This window comes from Leptodactylus fuscus, chromosome 6, assembly GCF_031893055.1.
Source record: "Leptodactylus fuscus isolate aLepFus1 chromosome 6, aLepFus1.hap2, whole genome shotgun sequence".
Classification (NCBI taxonomy): Eukaryota; Metazoa; Chordata; class Amphibia; order Anura; family Leptodactylidae; genus Leptodactylus; species Leptodactylus fuscus.
In genome coordinates this window covers 9,254,033-9,279,878 of record NC_134270.1, presented here as the reverse complement: position 1 = coordinate 9,279,878, position 25,846 = coordinate 9,254,033, and the positions used below count along the sequence as shown (strand labels likewise).

Here is a 25,846-nt window from a genome sequence, read left to right as displayed (position 1 = left end):
TGTTTTCTATTGTGAGTATTCCAGAGGTAACAACACAGATTATAAGGGGTTAAATACTATGGGGAGAAGGTTCACCTGGTTTAGGTAAGCTATGGAATTCCCCCAAATTGTGCTATGTTGTTGTTTCTCAGATTGATATGTAGTATTGTGGGAAACAAGTCTAACTTGTCATTTATTGATCTCAGATCTAGTGGTCGGTCCTACTCAGTGATTGACGGCAATCCCTATATAAGTGCACACACACACACATAGCTGTCAGTCACTGATAGGACCACCCACTGGACTCCAATCACTGATAGGACCACCCACTGGACTCCAATCACTGATAGGACCACCCACTGGACTCCAATCACTGATAGGACCGGCATATAGACTCCAATCACTGATAGGGCCACCCACTGGACTCCAGTCACTGATAGGATCTGCTTATAGACTACAATCACTGATCGGACCCCCCACTGGACTACAATCACTGATAAGACTGGCTTATAGATTACAATCACTGATAAAAACCAACCACTGGACTACAATCACTGATAGGATAAAGTAATTCCCATTAAATTCAAAGTGCTGTCTATGTGGCGCAGGGATACGCTGAATCCTCCAGGGTGAGGAGCCATAATAATAACCCATCTCCCTGTATTATAATACATGATAAACAAATACACAATAGACCCCATGACAGTCCCCATGAACCGTAGAAGTTAGAAATACAATTTCTCTTCGGTGCTACCATTCAGTGGAAGCCGCAGACTTTGTTATATTAACACTCAGAGTTCTTGAGAAGATCACTGGAGAAGACGGAAACCGGATTTTCAAGAAACCGTAAAATTTCAAGACTAAAATAGCAGAATTTCCTCAATCCCCAGGCCGTGCTATTTTTCACTGTGTTACCCTAAGGGTCCTGAAGGAATTCACATTGCTGACATTGCCTCTCTAATAGTAAGCTTCTCTCCTGAAATACTCTGTGCTGCAGCGAGACTGTCAACTATGAGATTGTGACCTCTCCTGAAATACTCTGTGCTGCATAGAGGCTCTATTCTGTCCACTGTGAGATTGTGACCTCTCCTGAAATACTCTGTGCTGCAGAGAGACTCTATTCTGTCCACTGTGAGATTGTGACCTCTCCTGAAATACTCTGTGCTGCAGTGAGACGGTATTCTGTTCACTGTGAAGTTCACAACATCAACATCCTCATCTCCTGCTGCTGTCATTACTTTCATCTTATTGGTTATATTGTGTTTTCTTCCCATCCTTGTTATAACAGCTCTATGACCTGTAACCCTGTCTACTATAACATAAATAGGTGGACAGGTCACTGCCTCCCACAAGATCAATATATTCATCTTCTGCTGCCATCATCATTCATTTCCATAACATAAAGCCTGATGTGAGTGGACAGGTCACTTTTCACACAACATCAACATACTCTTTCCCTGCTGCTGTTGGATGTCATCATCTCCTAATAGCTGGAGTGTGTTTTATTCACATCCACATCATCACACTGTTCACACATAGGCAGCCCGCTCTTCTATGACATATCCACTATTCCATTGAGGTGACAGGTCACTGACTCCACAAAATCAACAAGCTAATCTCCTGCTGCCACCATTATTGTTTTCATAGGATTGGGTAGAGGGTGTTTTATACCCACTCACATCATATGCCGCCATGTCCACACTAACCTAATCAAATGAATGGACGGGTCACTTTCATCTACAACATCCCCTCCCCCCTCCTCTTACCCATGCTGTCACCATCATTTTTACCCCCTTAGGTAGTGTCTTTTATTCTGCCTAGAAATTTGACATTAACTATCATCACTGACATACTCACATGAGTGGATAGATTACTTTCCCCCACAAAATCAACACACTCATATAGTCTAGGATTTAATAGACACATACTCAAGTGGATAGGTTACCTTCCCCCGCAAAATCAATAAATTCATCTAATCTATGATTTGATGAGCTCACTTCTATGAGTGGATAGGTTACTTTCTCCCCCAAAATCAACATACTCATATGGTTTATGATTTGATAGACTCACACGTGAATGGATAGGTTACTTTCCCCAACAAAATCAACACTCTCATCCTCTCCATGGTTTGATAGGCTTAGTTCAAGAACCCATCTTTTTTGGGTAAGAATATTTCCGCTACCATAATAATACATTTTGTTTATATAGATCAGTCTCAATGGGAACATAAATGAACATAAGATGTAACGATGTATACAGCTTTCCTACTTCCTTTCCTCCTTCCCTGACCCGGGTGATTTTGACAGTCCCCTTACGGGCTTTGAGAAGGCCTGTACTGGCTCTGGCCTCCTGCGTCACTCCTTGTCGGAGTTTTACACGGCGTTGGTTTCCCCTTCTCCGGACCACAGACCCTCCTTTTTATCCAGATGGGAGGCCGATCTCAATCTATCCTTCTCGGATGCGGACTGCTCTAGGATCTTGGAACTTGCCCACAAAAGCTCTGTCGCCTGTAAGTTCCAGGAGGCGGGTTATAAGATCCTAACTAGATGGTACCACGTCCCTTCTCTTGCACGAGTTCTTTCCTTCGGCCTCCCCTCTCTGCTGGTGCTGTGGTTCGGAGGAGGGGACCCTCCTACATGTGTTCTGGTCATGTTTGGCTCTGAGGGAATTTTGGGATGGAGTCCACCGTTTGACGTCCCAAATCTTTCAAACTACTCTTCCTAATACACCAGCTTGTTTTCTGCTTCACCTTTCTGGCGTCCCCCGCCGGGCCTATCGTAAATCCGCAATTCGACACATGATTAACGCAGCTAGGGCCTGTATCCCGGCTATGTGGAAGTCCCCCAACCCTCCGTCTCTTCGCCATTGGCTCCGCGAGGTGGAGGACATCCAATCCATGGAGGACCTCACGGCGTCTCTTCGTGATACCCACGAGGCTTTCTTGAGGGCCTGGACCCGCTGGATTCTTTTTCAGGGGCCCCGTCATACAGGGATATCATGGGCTAAGCTGGGGTTCTGGCTAGTGTTTGGGGTCTGGGGCCTCCCTCCCCCCCTCCCGCTTTTCTTTTCTTTTTTCTCCCATCTTCCCGCTTGTCTCTTCTCACTTCCCCCCTTCTTTGTTTTTTCCCACTTTCCCTCCTTTTTGTCCCCTCTTGATCCTTCTTCTACTCCCCTTTTTCCCCTGACTCTCTTTGGTGGCGCCGACACCTCTTACGGGTTGTTGGTTGTAGAGAGGTCCTGCCACCTTGTACTGCATCTGGTTTTTACACGTGTAAAAAAATTTACGCTCGTATTTTGGAGCGTTTTTTACACGTGGTGTTTACGGAGCGTTTTTTGTTGCGTTTACGCGTGTAGAAAAACACGCTTCCGTAAACGCTCCGTAAACGCCACGTGTAAAAAAACGTTCCAAAATACGCGCGTAAATTTTTTTACACGTGTAAAATTACACTCCAAAATACACTCCATTTTACTCCGTGTGAATGCACCGGAGTAAACGTCAGCTTATTCTGAATGTAAAACACGTTCAGAATAAGCGGCGTATAAAGCAGTTCCATTAATTTCTATGGGAGCCGGCATACGAGCGCTCCCCATAGAAATGAATGGGCTGCTTTTTTCACTACGAGCACTCCCATTGAAGTGAATGGGATGGGCTCGCGTGTACGGCAAGCTCTGCTGTTTTGGAAATCGCAGCATGTCAATTATACTTACGGAGACACGGTGGTACACTGTGGAGTTTCTGTGAGAAGAGCTGTAGGAAAAAAATGCTATGTTTTAGCCAAAATCTTATTAAAATGTCCTCGGTCTGTCTAGTAGTCAGTGCTGGTCCTCACTGTTAGGTCCTTCCACCTTTCTTCACCCCCATAGTCCCTTATAAGATTTCCAGTTGAGACCACATGAAGGGCGACCATGACAGTTGGTCATGTGACCCCATATCCTGCATTTCCCATGATCTCTCACTCCTCACCTGTGTGGCCCTTCCATCTCTCGGCTCCACATGGTCGGTCAAAGCGGTGAATTTTTCCCATGAAATCTTTTTGATTTTCCTTGACTTTTGATAGTAAGGGCTCTTTCACACGGTGTAACGTCCCGCGAGATTTGGCACGTGTACGCCGCGTGACCCTTTGCGTGCCGTACACGCTCCCATTCATTTCAATGGGAGCGGGGATCGTATGCGCTGCGCTAGTTTGCGGCCGTGCATTTATTCACGGCTGCAAACTAGCGCGGCGCATACGCTCCCCGCTCCCATTGAACTCAATGGGAGCGTGTACGGCACGCAAAGGGTCACGCGGCGTACACGTGCCAAATCTCGCGGGACGTTACACCGTGTGAACGAGCCCTAACACAGAAGACGACATTGTAGTGATCCAGACAGTCAGGGGTTAAGTCTTCAGGTAGAAACAGCAAGGAAATGTCCGGAAATACTTAGGTTTATGGCCTGAAAGACTCAGGAAAGACTTGTCAGGATAAACCTGAGGTAAAATGTCCCCGATACATTGTGATATTACTGTATAATGGCGGCTTTATGTGATTTGTACATAAATATGTCATTTTACCTCGTATTTCTGTCACATTACAGGAGAATATTATAGAAGAAAACTCCTTATTGTTAGACATTTCCATAGAAAATACAGGTCTTATCTGCGGTCAGGGCCCGGTAGTGACTGCTATCTCTACAGCCCGGCCCATAGACTTTACCTCACATAATGATACTGATGCAGACGCCGCCATTACACTCATCCTGACAGACAGATGTTACTGAGCCATCACCAAGACAAATATGGTGGAAAGATTCAGGCTGGAGCTGCAGAAGTAACTCATTGGCATTATGGACGTGTCAGGTAACACTTCACTGTTCTTATGGATTTAAAGCCATTCTCTATTTTACCATCAACAAAATGGCGTCCGGCCCCTCTGACAGCGCCGTCATATAGTTAGCCGAAACTAACAGCAGTGATATCTCTGGAACCCTGGCAGATAGCGACAAAGTTGAAAGTCTCCCGAATTCAGTGCAGGGTCAGCTGTGTATATAACAGTATATAACACCTCCATCTTATAGGACATGTAAGGTCCTGTATAAAGAGCCTCCCCCATGTATGATACTATATGTTATATGTAGATATATTTCTCTATTTTACTGATATAGCACCATCATCTTCTGCAGCACCGTATATGCATTGTCAGTGACTGTTCCATATAGGGATCACAATAATAATACATTTTATTTATATAGCGCCAACATATTCCGCAGCGCTGTACAATTTGTAGGGTTCAAATACAGACAGATAAAATCATTTCACACAATGGGACTGCGGGCCCTGCTCGCAAGAGCTTACAATCTATGAGGTAGAGGGGGTGACACAAGAGGTAGCAGAGTACATTACCTATCAGTATGGCTTTAGGGTGTAGGAGGAAAAGGGAGTACCCAGAGGAAACCAACTAAATATGGGAAGAACATACAAAGTCCTTGGCTGGCAGGGCAATACGGTGGCTCAGTGGTTAGCACTGCAGCCTTGCAGCACTGGAGTCCTGGGTTCGGATCCCACCAGGAACAACAGCTGCAAGGAGTCTGTATGTTCTCCCCGTGTTTGCGTGCATTTCCTCCCATTCTACAAAGACATACTTACTAGTAGACGCGCGTGTATTTTTGCAAAATACACGTGTAAAAATAAGACTCCCATTGACTTCAATGACATTTTACAGGCATATTTTTACACGTGTAAAAAATATCATTGAAGTCAATGAGATAGCAAAATTTACAAGTGTATTTTTAATCTACAAAATAAGCTAGCATTTACTCAGTGTGAACTTACCCTTATTGTTCTGAACTGTTTTTCCCTTCTGTTTATTTGTTTGTTTATAAATAAAGAATTTATAAAAAAAAAGATGTAACGATGTATCATCAGTTATCCAGTGTTTGGGAAAATACTTTGGGAAAGTATTTTAAATACAAAATACAAAATAATTTCATCCCGAAGTATTTTAAATAGAAATACTAAATACTAATTCAAAAGAATTTTAAAAATACTAAAATACTTGAAAAATGTAAACAAAAAAATTAAGAAAAACCAAAAATGGAACAATTGAACATATAGGCTAAAAGAAGTTAATTGACTATATTTCATGACATAATCCCGTGTATACGTGTCTAAAGGAGCGGCGCGCTACGCCGTGTGAAGGCACCCTTACCCTTAAGTGCTTAAGGAAGTTGGACATTGAGTTTATTTGACCCGTGATGAAGGTGTTTGGACAGGCCTTGCAGTAACCATTAGACACTTTTTGTCCTGCCGCTGCCGCTTCGGATTTAATCTTGTTAATTTTGAAAAAAGTTCCGTCCAAAATTTGCAGGGAGATGCGGCTGTGCGAGATCTGAATCATTGTCGGTTGCGTCACCTTCACCGATTTTCCTCCATTTATGAAGTAATTGTACGGAATGGATTCCACGATCGGATGATTAAAAACTAAAAATAAATCACGCTTCACTACAAGGCGGAATTGCGTTGCTGGAACGCGCTGGAATTTTCCCCCCTCTCGTTGCACCTCACACGAGATACGAGAATCGAGAGTGATGACGTGACTCGTGCTGTTGTTTTTTATTTTTTTAAGTGTGGTCAAGTGGGTTTAAATGACAACATTTGTTTTATATTCAGACAGTAATTAAAATACATAAATTAATTCCTAAAAGTATTTTAATTACAAAATACAATTACCTGAGAAATAGTATTTAAATTATTTTAATTACTTGTATTCTAAATACTCCCGAACACTGCGATTATCCTACGCGATGTATCGGGTCACATCTCACAGGTAACACGTCCTCACTTGTTTATGGGTCGCTCCGAGTTCACTTAAGGCTGCACAGAACATGAGTCACATTCAGTCACCTGGCAGCTATGGAGTTCATACGACATTAGAACATCTCGACTCATTTTTCAGCTTCACTGATGCCGCAACAGTTCTCTGATCAATGTTAGCATGTTGTTCCTACAGGGGAACCCAGACCAACTGGTTGAACGGGCAGCAAAGTGACATAGCAGGTTTATATGTCAGGACAGCTAATATATATGGCATATATACCCTGAATGGATCGCGATTGGGTTAAGAATAACTATTGATAACACCCTCCTGCTATCAGATACTTGATACCTGCCCTATGGATAAGTTATAAGTATCTGAACCCTGGAACCTCAGGCACAGGAAGCACCATGCAAATTCTCATCTAGTCATGTCCCCTTTAGTTAAACTCTGCTCCCTTTGGCATATGACTAACACCTTTCTTGCGACATAGGCATGATGGTAATGCCCATTTCTTGTGATGTGACCTGCAGATAACATGCCCATGTCGAGTGTAACATGATTAAGTGCTAGGTGAGTGTAGGAGCAGTCTGCTGCATCTGGGAGGTTTGGGATAATTTCCATATAATAAAACTAGTAATGTCAGGTCCCAACAGCTGGAAGAATTGTTTGGACACTTTCAATATAGCAAAGCTAGTAATGTCAGGTTCTAACAGTTGGGAGAATGCTTGTGACACTTCAATATAAGAAGAATATGCAAAGCTGTCTCCCATGATGTTAATATAGGGAGACAGTGCCTCAGTCATGCAGCCCACTAGGGGGCGCTCCCTTTAACATCATACCCGACTTTCCCAGAGGCCTTTGCTGCAATGATGTGGGATTTTATCAAGTCAGTCTCTCAGCTGAGGACAGCTGTATTATAGTATTGTATATATTGTATGTATTATATAGGTATTAACATCATGGGAGACAGATTTGCATATTCTTCCCATGAACCTGTACTGTGGAGTGTAAGTGGCTTAATAAATCTCCACACACCTATATGGCGGTCTTTCCCTAAGGAGTGACGATATCTCCTTAACCTGGTCTAGAAGCCTCTCACCTCTGCCAAGTCAGTCTTCTCTACGCCGGGCTGAAGAGATCCAAACAGATCGAAACAGCTGTCCTGTGAATAGAAATCTAAAAAAAATTTGGCTATTGCTGCTGTATAGCTTCAGTGTGAACTAGCAAAACATTGCCATACTCCTGGTCTTATGTAACGGATCCAGCAATTGCACCGGCCTTTTGTCCTGACTATACAGCAACATTGATTCGGTTTAGCACTTGCTAGAAATATGACAGACCCCTCCAATGTATTTGTATTTGGCACACACATCACCCCCTTCACTATAACCAGTTCTGCCCTCAAATATTGGCTATGCACCTATAAAGACAGTCAGAGCACTCCCATCACTTGCCCCATCCTAAACTAATCTCTGTATATTTCCAAATAGTCCTATGGTAACCAAATAATATCTCCACATCCTGACCACATATACACACATACTACCACCACACTGTGGCTGAATAATACCGCTACCCACGTCCTTCACTGTCTTCTTGGCACCATATATCCTGAGATTAGCAGTGTAAGATGGAACAGGGTAAAAGGAAAAGTAAAGGGGCACATCTGTATTTACACCAATAATACCACCATACTTTAACTAAATAAAACCGCTATACACATTTCCTTCCTTAGGGGGCGTTCACACTACCGTCAGTGTCCGACTGGTAGTGTCCACTCCTAGTGTCCATTCAAAATCTTACACGGACATTAGGAGCGGACACTAGCTGTGTCTGTAACACCTGTCATTTATTTAAATGGTGATCGGGTGTGTGCTTTTGCACTCTGTGCCCTTCCTTCACTGTCCGCTTGTAAAGATGTCCGACTTTTCAAGCGGACAGAAAAACCCGACATGTAGGTTTTTTCTGTCCGCTTGAAAAGTCAGACATCTTTACATGCGGACAGTGAAGGAAGGGCACGGAGTGCAAAAGAACGCACCCGATCGTCATTTAAATGAATGACAGGTGTCACGGACACAGTTAGTGTCCGCTCCTAATGTCCGTGCGAGATTTTGAGCGGACACTAGGAGCGGACACTACCTGTCGGACACTGACGGTAGTGTGAACGCCCCCTTATCCATATAATCTCAACATTAGTGGCGTAAGATGCCGCGTGTTGAGTCAGAAGGTAAGGAAGGACAAGTCTGTATAAATATCAATATTAGTGTAGTGTTGGGTGGAGAGATTTGGGGCGCAGGGTTTGTGGGGGGGAGATGTGGGGTTCAGGGTGTGGGGGGGAGAGATGTGGGGTCAGGGTGTAGTGTGTGGAGGGAGAGATGTGGGGTTCAGGGTGTGGGGGGAGAGATGTGGGGTTCAGGGTGTAGTGTGTGTGGGGAGAGATGTGGGGTTCAGGGTGTGGGGGGGAGAGATGTGGGGTCAGGGTGTAGTGTGTGGAGGGAGAGATGTGGGGTTCAGGGTGTGGGGGGGAGAGATGTGGGGTTCAGGGTGTAGTGTGTGTGGGGAGAGATGTGGGGTTCAGGGTGTGGGGGGAGAGATGTGGGGTTCAGGGTGTAGTGTGTGGGGAGAGATGTGGGGTTCAGGGTGTGAGGGGGAGAGATGTGGGGTTCAGGGTGTGAGGGGGAGAGATGTGGGGTTCAGGGTGTAGTGTGTGTGGGGGAGAGATGTGGGGTTCAGGGTGTAGTGTGTGTGGGGAGAGATGTGGGGTTCAGGGTGTGGGGGGAAGATGTGGGGTTCAGGGTGTGGGGGGAAGATGTGGGTTCAGGGTGTAGTGTGGGGGGAGAGATGTGGGGTGTAGGGGGGAGAGATATGGGGGGGGAATTAGCAAAATTACAGTTACGAAGTAGCCACCAAAATTATTTTTTGGTTTGGGGTCACTGCAACATGAGGATCTGTATTGCGGGGTCCCGGCGTTAGAAAGGTTGAGAACCGCTGATATGGAGGGTCCAGATTCCGGTTCATCAGGTTACAGCCCATACAGATACAGGCGGAATAAACGGCAAACAAATCAAAACATAATTGTGACCACAAATGTCAATACTGGGTAACAACATTAATTTTGTCATATTAAATTAATTTAGAGTCACAATTTATTTTGGACAAACGACACCCCATTCACATGCCTGTTATGAAACAGAGTAGTCACCGCCCATTACCCCCTATTTCATGTACCCACCACCTTTGTTGTGCTGCCACCTGTAGGTACCTGCCTGTATGTCTTCACTGAAACGGAGGCGACAATTGTTGAATTTTGTCACGTCGATGGGAAATCACATAATGACAACTCAGTACAAAAAATTTATTAAATTTGTTTAAAAATTTGATCATTTTCCTGCACATCTCATTATCCTAACAATTGTCCCAATTAAAAAAAATAACTTATTAAATTACTTATAAACAGAACTTTCCTATTAAATTACTTCCACCATCACGTCCTTGCGTCGCCCTCTAGTGTCACTAATTTGATTTTTTTTTAAATTCGGGTGGGTGACAGCCAATATGGCCGCCCCAACATAGTCTTCACGTACCTTGAATCTGGAGTGTTGGACAGTCAGAGAAAAGTATATGAAATTTGTGGGGAACCTTAAAGGGGGTTCTCCCCATTAGTGCAAACTCTTTGTCCTATATAGTATATGGGTATTATGAAGGGGGTCCCTTTGCGTTGAACTCCTCTCTATTAACCCCAATGGCCATTGCTAAAAGCATGTGCAACCTGTAATACCACATTTCTCCAGTAGTGGCCTCTGCAGCACTTTCAGACGGACGACGATCAAGTGATCTCCAAAAGAAGACGATCTTCAATCTGGATTTGATTCTCTCCGCTCAGTCTTTGGGTACAAATATAGGTTGCGGTCTACATTATATTGCAGTTCTGCCTTTTACCCCTCCTAACCCCCTTTTAACTTTAGCCCCACCCACAACCAAACTGGGAATGCCCCATTCACGGCCCAGGAGCATCCACAAATTACCCAATTGGAGAGTTCGTTTTACCCAAATCCTGCCCCTTTCTGGTTGACCATGCCCATTAAAATAATGGACGCTGGATTATAGACCTTGGATTGCAGATTAAACTGTGGCGGCCACCCATCTTTCCATAATCCTGATAGGGATTTATTTACAATTATGGGGTCCAGCCCTCTGAAGATGACCCCAATAGTGTCCATCGGAATCAGAGCAGCGCCATCTCTGAAGTAGCCCGCTAGTGCAGAGAGGGGGCGGCAGCAGGGCAGTGACCTCCATACTCATGTCCCAAAGTTCCCGCTCCAACCTCAGTCCCTCATGTAGAGCTTCATGACCCCGGCTTTGTGTAGTTTCTGCCAGAGCGCCATCTCCCTAAGGAAGCTGTGGTTCGCAAAGAAGAGGACGCGCTGGTGGGTGCTGTCATAGTAATGGTTGGAGAATTTCTTGTAGTTTGGCGTCATAAATCCATAAGCGCTAACCTGCCGAAACAAGAGAGTTAGGGGTTAAATATAAAGTGTCAATACCGGACCCATACGGTTTTTTAGGGTGAGGCGACCGCCACATGACTGTATTATAATGTTCTTAGTCCTTATAGTGACCTTCTCACAATGTCTGGGAGGCTCCTAAAAAAGGGTTAGGGGGGGGGTCTCTCGGATACCAGAAGGGCTAGCAAATCCAAAATAATGGGCCCCGAAAAGGAGACGTAACTGGCAAATTTCATGATCATATCAAAAGAAACGGCCTTAACCGCACCCATGGCGTTGTCCAGAGAGGACGTGTAGTCATCCCTGATGGGGCCTCGTCCATAAATTTCTTGAGTGCCATTCTCCTGGATACTCCCTCACACGTGTCGCCAAGTATGGCGCTATCCTAGGGGTGTAATATCAGGGCCTGGTTGTCCCTACTGCACCCTGTGTTATCCTACATAGCTTTACCCCCCACTGGGCACAAAATAGTGAAACCATTTTTTCATATCCCACGCCGATCACTTGACGTTGGAGGCCCTCACTGTCTATTATTTCTGTTAGGTGCAGTGTTGCCATGAGACACTGTAGGGGGCAGCGTCACCAGCAACGTGACCATAAAGATTGCACATGAGCTATGATAGGTTGTGTTACAAGTGTCTCTCAGTAGTGCAGCCTCAGGCTTTGGGCCTATAACTTCAACTTAATCGCATATCCACACAGAGGAGGCAGATCCATATCATGACCCAAAATTTGTCCAGACCTCAAATTTTTGGAAAATTCAGAACCTGGGATTTAACGTATCGTTTCGCTCAACTCCACTTATAGTTCAGTGCCGTTTCCAGCCACTAGGTAGCGATGTTGTCCCAGCTGTTTACATCCCTAGTACTGATACCTTTCCCCGTATATATCGTATACACTGCTCCTTAGGTCAAGTGCGTTGTTGACTTGTGGTTTTGTCTCACTTTACTGTGTATAAGCAAACACCGGTTCATTCACTACTATTTGCCTTAGAGGCCGCACCACACCGGGCATGAATGGCGAAATAATTACGGAAACATTGGCAGGACGACAAAAATGAGCTGAGATTTTTTTTTTTTTTCTCGTGTGGGCATTGCTTTATTATAATGTAATATCTAAGGGTTCAAAGAGAGAGGTAGGGTTAACAACAGCTTTCTGTTATGAAGGGGTTAATATCTTTGCTGCTTTAAAGGGGTTTTCCGGCTCCATATTTAGCCAGAAAACCCCTTAAAGGTTAGGTTCACACAGTGGAATAGGACATGGAAATTCTCTTCATTTTCTGACACCATATTCGGCCACGGGCTACCTGGGACAGGATGATGGGCCTATTCAGCAGGGAGTCTCCAGCCGTGGGATTTGCTTATTTTTTCAGCATCTCTGCACCACTGGTGGTCTAGGGCAGTGAGGGGGTTAATGTCAGCAATCCTGGTGGTCTAGGGGGTCAATGTCAGGGTCCGGATGCCTCAGTAATACTGTAATACCAGCATAGGCCTCCTGGTAAACTGCACGTGTGCCCAGTATGGTGGGCCGGATAAAGAACCAGAGCGTGTGGGGTGGAAATACAGGAATAAACTATATGGTATATAACCTGCCCCCCCCCCCCCCAATAGCGTGCGCCCTCACCTGGTCACAAGTGTGTATAGCGGCCAGCAGCATTGTGGCTCCGGTGGACGCACGGTAAATGTCGCGACTCTTTGTTTTTAAAATCGGATCAGCGAGATACCTGAAAACGGAAAAAATCTGAATTAAACCAAGAATAAAAGACTGCACAATAAATGGCCAGACACCAACGACACTGCGACGGCCTGGCGAAGGCTCTATAGACATTGTTTTATCCGTTATTATATGGGCAAAACCTGGCACAGCATGTGTCAGTATATGGGATATATGGCAGATAACTAAAGCGACAGGATCTGAAGAGGCTCTGAGGTTATCTATACAATACAGTAAAAGCAAAGACGTGAGAAGGTAAAACGGGTACAAAGATCATAAACGAAATGATTTATTAGGAGGTGACGTGGAGGAGTCAGCAATGACACTACTGCTGGGGGAGGGGGGATATTAAGTCCACACATTGACATATGGTGTCACTGTTATAAAATATATGTACAGTAATATAGAATATACACCATACAATAATGCTGCCCCCCATGGACAATTATAGAACTCCTATAATACCCCTCCTATGTACAAGTGTAGAACTTTATAATATTGTCCCTATGTACAAGTATAACTACTATAATACTCCCCCTATGTACAAGAATATAACTACTATAATACTGCCCCCTATGTACAAGAATATAACTACTATAATGCTGCTCCTATGTACAAGAATATAATTACTATAATACTGCCCCTATGTACAAGAATATAACTACTATAATACTGCTCCTATGTACAAGAATATAACTACTATAATACTACTCCTATGTACAAAAATATAACTACTATAATACTGCTCCTATGTACAGAAATATAACTACTATAATACTGCTCCTATGTACAAGAATATAACTACTATAATACTACCTCCTATGTACAAGAATATAATACTATAATACTACTCCTATGTACAAGAATATAACTACTATAATACTACCTCCTATGTACAAGAATATAACTACTATAATTATAACTACTATAATACTGCTCCTATGTACAAGAATATAACTACTATAATACTACTCCTAAGTACAAGAATATAACTACTATAATACTACTCCTATGTACAAGAATATAACTACTATAATACTGCTCCTATGTACAAGAATATAACTACTATAATACTACTCCTATGTACAAGAATATAACTACTATAATACTACTCCTATGTACAAAAATATAACTACTATAATACTGCTCCTATGTACAAAAATATAACTACTATAATACTGCTCCTATGTACAAGAATATAACTACTATAATTATAACTACTATAATACTGCTCCTATGTACAAGAATATAACTACTATAATACTACTCCTAAGTACAAGAATATAACTACTATAATACTACCTCCTATGTACAAGAATATAACTACTATAATACTGCCCCCTATGTACAAGAATATAACTACTATAATAATACTCTTATGTACAAGAATATAACTACTATAATACTGCTCCTATGTACAAGAATATAACTACTATAATACTACCTCCTATGTACAAGAATATAACTACTATAATACTACTCGTATGTACAAGAATATAACTACTATAATACTGCTCCTATGTACAAGAATATAACTACTATAATACTACCTCCTATATACAAAAATATAACTACTATAATACTACCTCCTATGTACAAGAATATAATACTATAATACTACTCCTATGTACAAGAATATAACTACTATAATACTACCTCCTATGTACAAGAATATAACTACTATAATACTACCTCCTATATACAAGATTATAACTACTATAATACTACTCCTATGTACAAGAATATAACAAGAATATAACTACTATAATACTACTCCTATGTACAAGAATATAAGTACTATAATACTACTCCTAAGTACTATAATACTACTATGTACAAGAATATAACTACTATAATATTACCTCCTATATACAAGAATATAACTACTATAATACTACCTCCTATGTACAAGAATATAACTACTATAATACTACCTCCTATGTACAAGAATATAACTACTATAATACTACCTCCTATGTACAAGAATATAACTACTATAATACTACCTCCTATGTACAAGAATATAACTACTATAATACTACCTCCTATATACAAGAATATAACTACTATAATACTACCTCCTATGTACAAGAATATAATACTATAATACTACTCCTATGTACAAGAATATAACTACTATAATACTACCTCCTATGTACAAGAATATAACTACTATAATACTACCTCCTATATACAAGAATATAACTACTATAATACTACTCCTATGTACAAGAATATAACAAGAATATAACTACTATAATACTACTCCTATGTACAAGAATATAAGTACTATAATACTACTCCTAGGTACTATAATACTACTCCTATGTACAAGAATATAACTACTATAATACTACCTCCTATATACAAGAATATAACTACTATAATACTACTCCTATGTACAAGAATATAACAAGAATATAACTACTATAATACTACCTCCTATGTACAAGAATATAACTACTATAATACTACTCCTATGTACAAGAATATAACTACTGTAATACTCCCCCTATGTACAAGAATATAACTACTATAATACTACCTCCTATGTACAAGAATATAACTACTATAATACTACCTCCTATGTACAAGAATATAACTACTATAATACTACCTCCTATATACAAGAATATAACTACTATAATACTGCTCCTATGTACAAGAATATAACTACTATAATACTACTCCTATGTACAAGAATATAACAAGAATATAACTACTATAATACTACCTCCTATGTACAAGAATATAACTACTATAATACTACTCCTATGTACAAGAATATAACAAGAATATAACTACTATAATACTACCTCCTATGTACAAGAATATAACTACTATAATACTACTCCTATGTACAAGAATATAACTACTATAATACAGCTCCTATGTACAAGAATATAACTACTATAATACTGCCCCCTATGTACAAGAATATAACTACTATAATGCTGCTCCTATGTACAAGAATATAATTACTATAATACTGCCCCTATGTACAAGAATATAACTACTATAATACTGCTCCTATGTACAAGAATATAACTACTATAATACTACTCCTATGTACAAAAATATAACTACTATAATACTGCTCCTATGTACAGAAATATAAGTACTATAATACTGCTCCTATGTACAAGAATATAACTACTATAATACTACTCCTATGTACAAGAATATAACTACTATAATACTACTCCTAAGTACAAGAATATAACTACTATAATACTACTCCTATGTACAAGAATATAACTACTATAATACTGCTCCTATGTACAAGAATATAACTACTATAATACTACTCCTATGTACAAGAATATAACTACTATAATACTACTCCTATGTACAAAAATATAACTACTATAATACTGCTCCTATGTACAAAAATATAACTACTATAATACTGCTCCTATGTACAAGAATATAACTACTATAATACTACCTCCTATGTACAAGAATATAACTACTATAATACTACCTCCTATATAAAAGAATATAACTACTATAATACTACTCCTATGTACAAGAATATAACTACTATAATACAGCTCCTATGTACAAGAATATAACTACTATAATACTGCCCCCTATGTACAAGAATATAACTACTATAATACTGCCCCTATGTACAAGAATATAACTACTATAATACTGCTCCTATGTACAAGAATATAACTACTATAATACTACTCCTATGTACAAAAATATAACTACTATAATACTACTCGTATGTACAAGAATATAACTACTATAATACTACTCCTATGTACAAAAATATAACTACTATAATACTGCTCCTATGTACAAGAATATAACTACTATAATTATAACTACTATAATACTGCTCCTATGTACAAGAATATAACTACTATAATACTACTCCTAAGTACAAGAATATAACTACTATAATACTACCTCCTATGTACAAGAATATAACTACTATAATACTGCCCCCTATGTACAAGAATATAACTACTATAATAATACTCTTATGTACAAGAATATAACTACTATAATACTGCTCCTATGTACAAGAATATAACTACTATAATACTACCTCCTATGTACAAGAATATAACTACTATAATACTACTCGTATGTACAAGAATATAACTACTATAATACTGCTCCTATGTACAAGAATATAATACTATAATACTACTCCTATGTACAAGAATATAACTACTATAATACTACCTCCTATGTACAAGAATATAACTACTATAATACTACCTCCTATGTACAAGAATATAATACTATAATACTACTCCTATGTACAAGAATATAACTACTATAATACTACCTCCTATGTACAAGAATATAATACTATAATACTACTCCTATGTACAAGAATATAACTACTATAATACTACCTCCTATGTACAAGAATATAACTACTATAATACTACCTCCTATATACAAGATTATAACTACTATAATACTACTCCTATGTACAAGAATATAACAAGAATATAACTACTATAATACTACTCCTATGTACAAGAATATAAGTACTATAATACTACTGCTAAGTACTATAATACTACTATGTACAAGAATATAACTACTATAATATTACCTCCTATATACAAGAATATAACTACTATAATACTACCTCCTATGTACAAGAATATAACTACTATAATACTACCTCCTATGTACAAGAATATAACTACTATAATACTACCTCCTATGTACAAGAATATAACTACTATAATACTACCTCCTATGTACAAGAATATAACTACTATAATACTACCTCCTATATACAAGATTATAACTACTATAATACTACTCCTATGTACAAGAATATAACAAGAATATAACTACTATAATACTACTCCTATGTACAAGAATATAAGTACTATAATACTACTCCTAAGTACTATAATACTACTATGTACAAGAATATAACTACTATAATATTACCTCCTATATACAAGAATATAACTACTATAATACTACCTCCTATGTACAAGAATATAATACTATAATACTACTCCTATGTACAAGAATATAACTACTATAATACTACCTCCTATGTACAAGAATATAACTACTATAATACTACCTCCTATATACAAGATTATAACTACTATAATACTACTCCTATGTACAAGAATATAACAAGAATATAACTACTATAATACTACTCCTATGTACAAGAATATAAGTACTATAATACTACTCCTAAGTACTATAATACTACTATGTACAAGAATATAACTACTATAATATTACCTCCTATATACAAGAATATAACTACTATAATACTACCTCCTATGTACAAGAATATAACTACTATAATACTACCTCCTATGTACAAGAATATAACTACTATAATACTACCTCCTATGTACAAGAATATAACTACTATAATACTACCTCCTATGTACAAGAATATAACTACTATAATACTACCTCCTATATACAAGAATATAACTACTATAATACTACCTCCTATGTACAAGAATATAATACTATAATACTACTCCTATGTACAAGAATATAACTACTATAATACTACCTCCTATGTACAAGAATATAACTACTATAATACTACCTCCTATATACAAGAATATAACTACTATAATACTACTCCTATGTACAAGAATATAACAAGAATATAACTACTATAATACTACTCCTATGTACAAGAATATAAGTACTATAATACTACTCCTAGGTACTATAATACTACTCCTATGTACAAGAATATAACTACTATAATACTACCTCCTATATACAAGAATATAACTACTATAATACTACCTCCTATGTACAAGAATATAACTACTATAATACTACCTCCTATGTACAAGAATATAACTACTATAATACTACCTCCTATGTACAAGAATATAACTACTATAATACTACTCCTATGTACAAGAATATAACAAGAATGTAACTACTATAATACTACCTCCTATGTACAAGAATATAACTACTATAATACTACTCCTATGTACAAGAATATAACTACTGTAATACTCCCCCTATGTACAAGAATATAACTACTATAATACTACCTCCTATGTACAAGAATATAACTACTATAATACTACCTCCTATGTACAAGAATATAACTACTATAATACTACCTCCTATATACAAGAATATAACTACTATAATACTACTCCTATGTACAAGAATATAACTACTATAATACAGCTCCTATGTACAAGAATATAACTACTATAATACTGCCCCCTATGTACAAGAATATAACTACTATAATGCTGCTCCTATGTACAAGAATATAATTACTATAATACTGCCCCTATGTACAAGAATATAACTACTATAATACTGCTCCTATGTACAAGAATATAACTACTATAATACTACTCCTATGTACAAAAATATAACTACTATAATACTGCTCCTATGTACAGAAATATAAGTACTATAATACTGCTCCTATGTACAAGAATATAACTACTATAATACTACTCCTATGTACAAGAATATAACTACTATAATACTACTCCTAAGTACAAGAATATAACTACTATAATACTACTCCTATGTACAAAAATATAACTACTATAATACTGCTCCTATGTACAAAAATATAACTACTATAATACTGCTCCTATGTACAAGAATATAACTACTATAATACTACCTCCTATGTACAAGAATATAACTACTATAATACTACCTCCTATATAAAAGAATATAACTACTATAATACTACTCCTATGTACAAGAATATAACTACTATAATACTGCCCCCTATGTACAAGAATATAACTACTATAATACTGCCCCTATGTACAAGAATATAACTACTATAATACTGCTCCTATGTACAAGAATATAACTACTATAATACTACTCCTATGTACAAAAATATAACTACTATAATACTACTCGTATGTACAAGAATATAACTACTATAATACTACTCCTATGTACAAAAATATAACTACTATAATACTGCTCCTATGTACAAGAATATAACTACTATAATTATAACTACTATAATACTGCTCCTATGTACAAGAATATAACTACTATAATACTACTCCTAAGTACAAGAATATAACTACTATAATACTACCTCCTATGTACAAGAATATAACTACTATAATACTGCCCCCTATGTACAAGAATATAACTACTATAATAATACTCTTATGTACAAGAATATAACTACTATAATACTGCTCCTATGTACAAGAATATAACTACTATAATACTACCTCCTATGTACAAGAATATAACTACTATAATACTACTCGTATGTACAAGAATATAACTACTATAATACTGCTCCTATGTACAAGAATATAACTACTATAATACTACCTCCTATATACAAGAATATAACTACTATAATACTACCTCCTATGTACAAGAATATAATACTATAATACTACTCCTATGTACAAGAATATAACTACTATAATACTACCTCCTATGTACAAGAATATAACTACTATAATACTACCTCCTATATACAAGATTATAACTACTATAATACTACTCCTATGTACAAGAATATAACAAGAATATAACTACTATAATACTACTCCTATGTACAAGAATATAAGTACTATAATACTACTCCTAAGTACTATAATACTACTATGTACAAGAATATAACTACTATAATATTACCTCCTATATACAAGAATATAACTACTATAATACTACCTCCTATGTACAAGAATATAACTAATATAATACTACCTCCTATGTACAAGAATATAACTACTATAATACTACCTCCTATGTACAAGAATATAACTACTATAATACTACCTCCTATGTACAAGAATATAACTACTATAATACTACCTCCTATATACAAGAATATAACTACTATAATACTACCTCCTATGTACAAGAATATAATACTATAATACTACTCCTATGTACAAGAATATAACTACTATAATACTACCTCCTATGTACAAGAATATAACTACTATAATACTACCTCCTATATACAAGAATATAACTACTATAATACTACTCCTATGTACAAGAATATAACAAGAATATAACTACTATAATACTACTCCTATGTACAAGAATATAAGTACTATAATACTACTCCTAGGTACTATAATACTACTCCTATGTACAAGAATATAACTACTATAATACTACCTCCTATATACAAGAATATAACTACTATAATACTACCTCCTATGTACAAGAATATAACTACTATAATACTACCTCCTATGTACAAGAATATAACTACTATAATACTACTCCTATGTACAAGAATATAACAAGAATATAACTACTATAATACTACCTCCTATGTACAAGAATATAACTACTATAATACTACTCCTATGTACAAGAATATAACTACTGTAATACTCCCCCTATGTACAAGAATATAACTACTATAATACTACCTCCTATGTACAAGAATATAACTACTATAATACTACCTCCTATGTACAAGAATATAACTACTATAATACTACCTCCTATATACAAGAATATAACTACTATAATGCTGCTCCTATGTACAAGAATATAATTACTATAATACTGCCCCTATGTACAAGAATATAACTACTATAATACTGCTCCTATGTACAAGAATATAACTACTATAATACTACTCCTATGTACAAAAATATAACTACTATAATACTGCTCCTATGTACAGAAATATAAGTACTATAATACTGCTCCTATGTACAAGAATATAACTACTATAATACTACTCCTATGTACAAGAATATAACTACTATAATACTACTCCTAAGTACAAGAATATAACTACTATAATACTACTCCTATGTACAAGAATATAACTACTATAATACTGCTCCTATGTACAAGAATATAACTACTATAATACTACTCCTATGTACAAGAATATAACTACTATAATACTACTCCTATGTACAAAAATATAACTACTATAATACTGCTCCTATGTACAAAAATATAACTACTATAATACTGCTCCTATGTACAAGAATATAACTACTATAATACTACTCCTATGTACAAGAATATAACTACTATAATACTGCTCCTATGTACAAGAATATAACTACTATAATACTACTCCTATGTACAAGAATATAACTACTATAATACTACTCCTAAGTACAAGAATATATCTACTATAATACTACCTCCTATGTACAAGAATATAACTACTATAATACTACTTCTAAGTACAAGAATATAACTACTATAATACTGCCCCCTATGTACAAGAATATAACTACTATAATAATACTCTTATGTACAAGAATATAACTACTATAATACTGCTCCTATGTACAAAAATATAACTACTATAATACTACCTCCTATGTACAAGAATATAACTACTATAATACTACTCGTATGTACAAGAATATAACTACTATAATACTGCTCCTATGTACAAGAATATAACTACTATAATACTACCTCCTATATACAAGAATATAATACTATAATACTACTCCTATGTACAAGAATATAACTACTATAATACTACCTCCTATGTACAAGAATATAATACTATAATACTACTCCTATGTACAAGAATATAACTACTATAATACTACCTCCTATGTACAAGAATATAACTACTATAATACTACCTCCTATATACAAGAATATAACTACTATAATACTACTCCTATGTACAAGAATATAACAAGAATATAACTACTATAATACTACTCCTATGTACAAGAATATAAGTACTATAATACTACTCCTAAGTACTATAATACTACTATGTACAAGAATATAACTACTATAATACTACCTCCTATATACAAGAATATAACTACTATAATACTACCTCCTATGTACAAGAATATAACTACTATAATACTACCTCCTATGTACAAGAATATAACTACTATAATACTACCTCCTATGTACAAGAATATAACTACTATAATACTACTCCTATGTACAAGAATATAACAAGAATATAACTACTATAATACTGCTCCTATGTACAAGAATATAACTACTATAATACTACCTCCTATGTACAAGAATATAACTACTATAATACTACTCCTATGTACAAGAATATAACTCCTATAATACTGCTCCTATGTACAAGAATATAACTACTGTAATACTCCCCCTATGTACAAGAATATAACTACTATAATACTACTCCTATGTACAAGAATATAACTACTATAATACTACCTCCTATGTACAAGAATATAACTACTATAATACTACCTCCTATGTACAAGAATATAACTACTATAATACTACCTCCTATATACAAGAACATAACTACTATAATACTACTCCTATGTACAAGAATATAACTACTATAATACAGCTCCTATGTACAAGAATATAACTACTATAATACTACTCCTATGTGCAAGAATAGAACTACTATAATACTACCTCCTATGTACAAGAATATAACTACTATAATACTGCTCCTATGTACAAGAATATAACTACTATAATACTACCTCCTATGTACAAGAATATAACTACTATAATACTACTCCTATGTGCAAGAATAGAACTACTATAATACTACCTCCTATGTACAAGAATATAACTACTATAATACTGCCCCCTATGTACAAGAATATAACTACTATAATACTACTCCTATGTACAAGAATATAACTACTATAATACTACCTCCTATGTACAAGAATATAACTACTATAATACTACCTCCTATGTACAAGAATATAACTACTATAATACTACTCCTATGTGCAAGAATAGAACTACTATAATACTACCTCCTATGTACAAGAATATAACTACTATAATACTGCCCCCTATGTACAAGAATATAACTACTATAATACTACTCCTATGTACAAGAATATAACTACTATAATACTACCTCCTATGTACAAGAATATAACTACATAATACTGCTCCTATGTACAAGAATATAACTACTATAATACTACCCCCTATGTACAAGAATATAACTACTATAGTACTACTCCTATGTACAAGAATATAACTACTATAATACTACCTCCTATGTACAAGAATATAACTACTATAATACAGCTCCTATGTACAAGAATATAACTACTATAATACTACTCCTATGTACAAGAATATAACTACTATAATACTACCTCCTATGTACAAGAATATAACTACTATAATACTACCTCCTATGTACAAGAATATAACTACATAATACTGCTCCTATGTACAAGAATATAACTACTATAATACTACCCCCTATGTACAAGAATATAACTACTATAATACTACTCCTATGTACAAGAATATAACTACTATAGTACTACTATGTACAAGAATATAACTACTATAATACTACCTCCTATGTACAAGAATAGAACTACTATAATACTACTCCTATGTACAAGAATATAACTACTATAATACTACTTCTATGTACAAGAATATAACTACTATAATACTGCTCCTATGTACAAGAATATAACTACTATAATACTGCTCCTATGTACAATTATTGAACCCCTATAATACTGCTCCTTTGTATAGGATAATCTGTTACTATAATTTCTCAGGAGATTATTGATATATTGAGGCTTTTACCTCTGGAGTTTATGGTGTTGACCTTCTCACCGCTCATTATTGATGACACTCCAACCAGATAAGAGCAGATGATTGTGTGTTCCTAGGGGTATATCTTGTACTGATAGCAGAGCTGAGGTCGTCACTTCACAATGGCAGTATTATTAGTATGGAGGAAACTGCACATATTGTGTGACAAAATGAATTTCTTGCAACACAAAATTTGCCTTTTTGTTTGGTCACATGATATTCTGTAACCCCAAATATACAACATTACTAAATAACTTCACATCATGAATTCTATGGACGAAATCGGAAAATAATTTTTGTGCGATCTGCGAAAAACACATACATTTTTGGGGGGTTTCTGGGGTATATTAGGTTTATAGGACGGGTTTTTATATCCTAATCGTCTGTGTGACAAACACAAAATTATGTTTCACTAGCTGGTACCCGCGACTTCGTCTGCGGTGATTGTAGCAGTGGGTATATACAGGCGCGGGTAAGGTTTTCGTACTGTGTATAAGGTATGGGATATGAAATGTAGCTTTGTATCTTGTTTTTGCTGTAATTCAGAGAATACGTGAGACTTTTGTGTTGCAGTTACTTTGTATTTGAGCTGCTATATATACGGTGTTGTGAGAAACTTTACATAGTGACTTTGGGACAGAAGTATTTGAAGTTAACCCTTTCCCGCCGATGGCATTTTTTGATTTTCGTTTTTGACTCCCCTCCTTCTAAACCCCATAACTTTTTTATTTCTCCGCTCCCAGAGTCATATGAGGTCTTAATTTTTGCGGGACAAATTTTTCTTCATGATGCCACCATTAATTATTCTATATAATGTACTGGGAAGCAGGGAAGAAATTCTGAATGGGGTGGATTTCAAGAAAAAAGGCATTTCTGCGACTTTCTTACGGGCTTTGGTTTTACGGTGTTCACTGTGCAACCAAAATGACATGTCCCCTGTATTCTGTGTTTCGTTACGATTCCGGGGATACCAATTTTATATGGTTTTAGTAACATTTTGACCCCTTAAAAACAAATCCAAAACTGTTAAAAAAATTTTTTTTTGAATAGTTGCCATATTCCGACAGCCGTAACTTTTTTATACGTGCATGTACGGGGATGTATAGGGCGTCCTTTTTTGCGGGACCGGGTGTACTTTGTAGTTCTACCATTTTCAGGAAATGTTATTGCTTTGATCACTTTTTATTCAAATTTTTATCAGAATCAAAACAGTGAAAAAACGGCGGTTTGGCACTTTTGACCATTTTTCCCACTACGGCGTTTACCGAACAGGAAAAATATTTGTATAGCTTTGTAGAGCCGGCAATTTTGGACGT

The 25,846-nt window shown here is 36.7% G+C and overlaps 1 protein-coding gene across 1 annotated transcript in view; it reads right to left on the bottom strand.

The window, feature by feature from the left end:
* Nucleotides 1–10,778: 10,778 nt before the first annotated feature.
* LOC142210278 (alpha-N-acetylgalactosaminide alpha-2,6-sialyltransferase 2-like) overlaps nt 10,779–25,846 on the bottom strand; it is a 34,456-nt gene continuing 19,388 nt past the window's right edge. Inside the window, exons 8-9 of the mRNA XM_075279341.1 lie at nt 12,900–12,999; nt 10,779–11,270 (exon numbers count right to left, since the gene is read on the bottom strand). Of these exons, the coding sequence (XP_075135442.1) occupies nt 11,100–11,270; nt 12,900–12,999 (271 nt within the window). The 3' untranslated portion in view covers nt 10,779–11,099. The remainder of the gene's footprint in view (nt 11,271–12,899; nt 13,000–25,846) is intronic.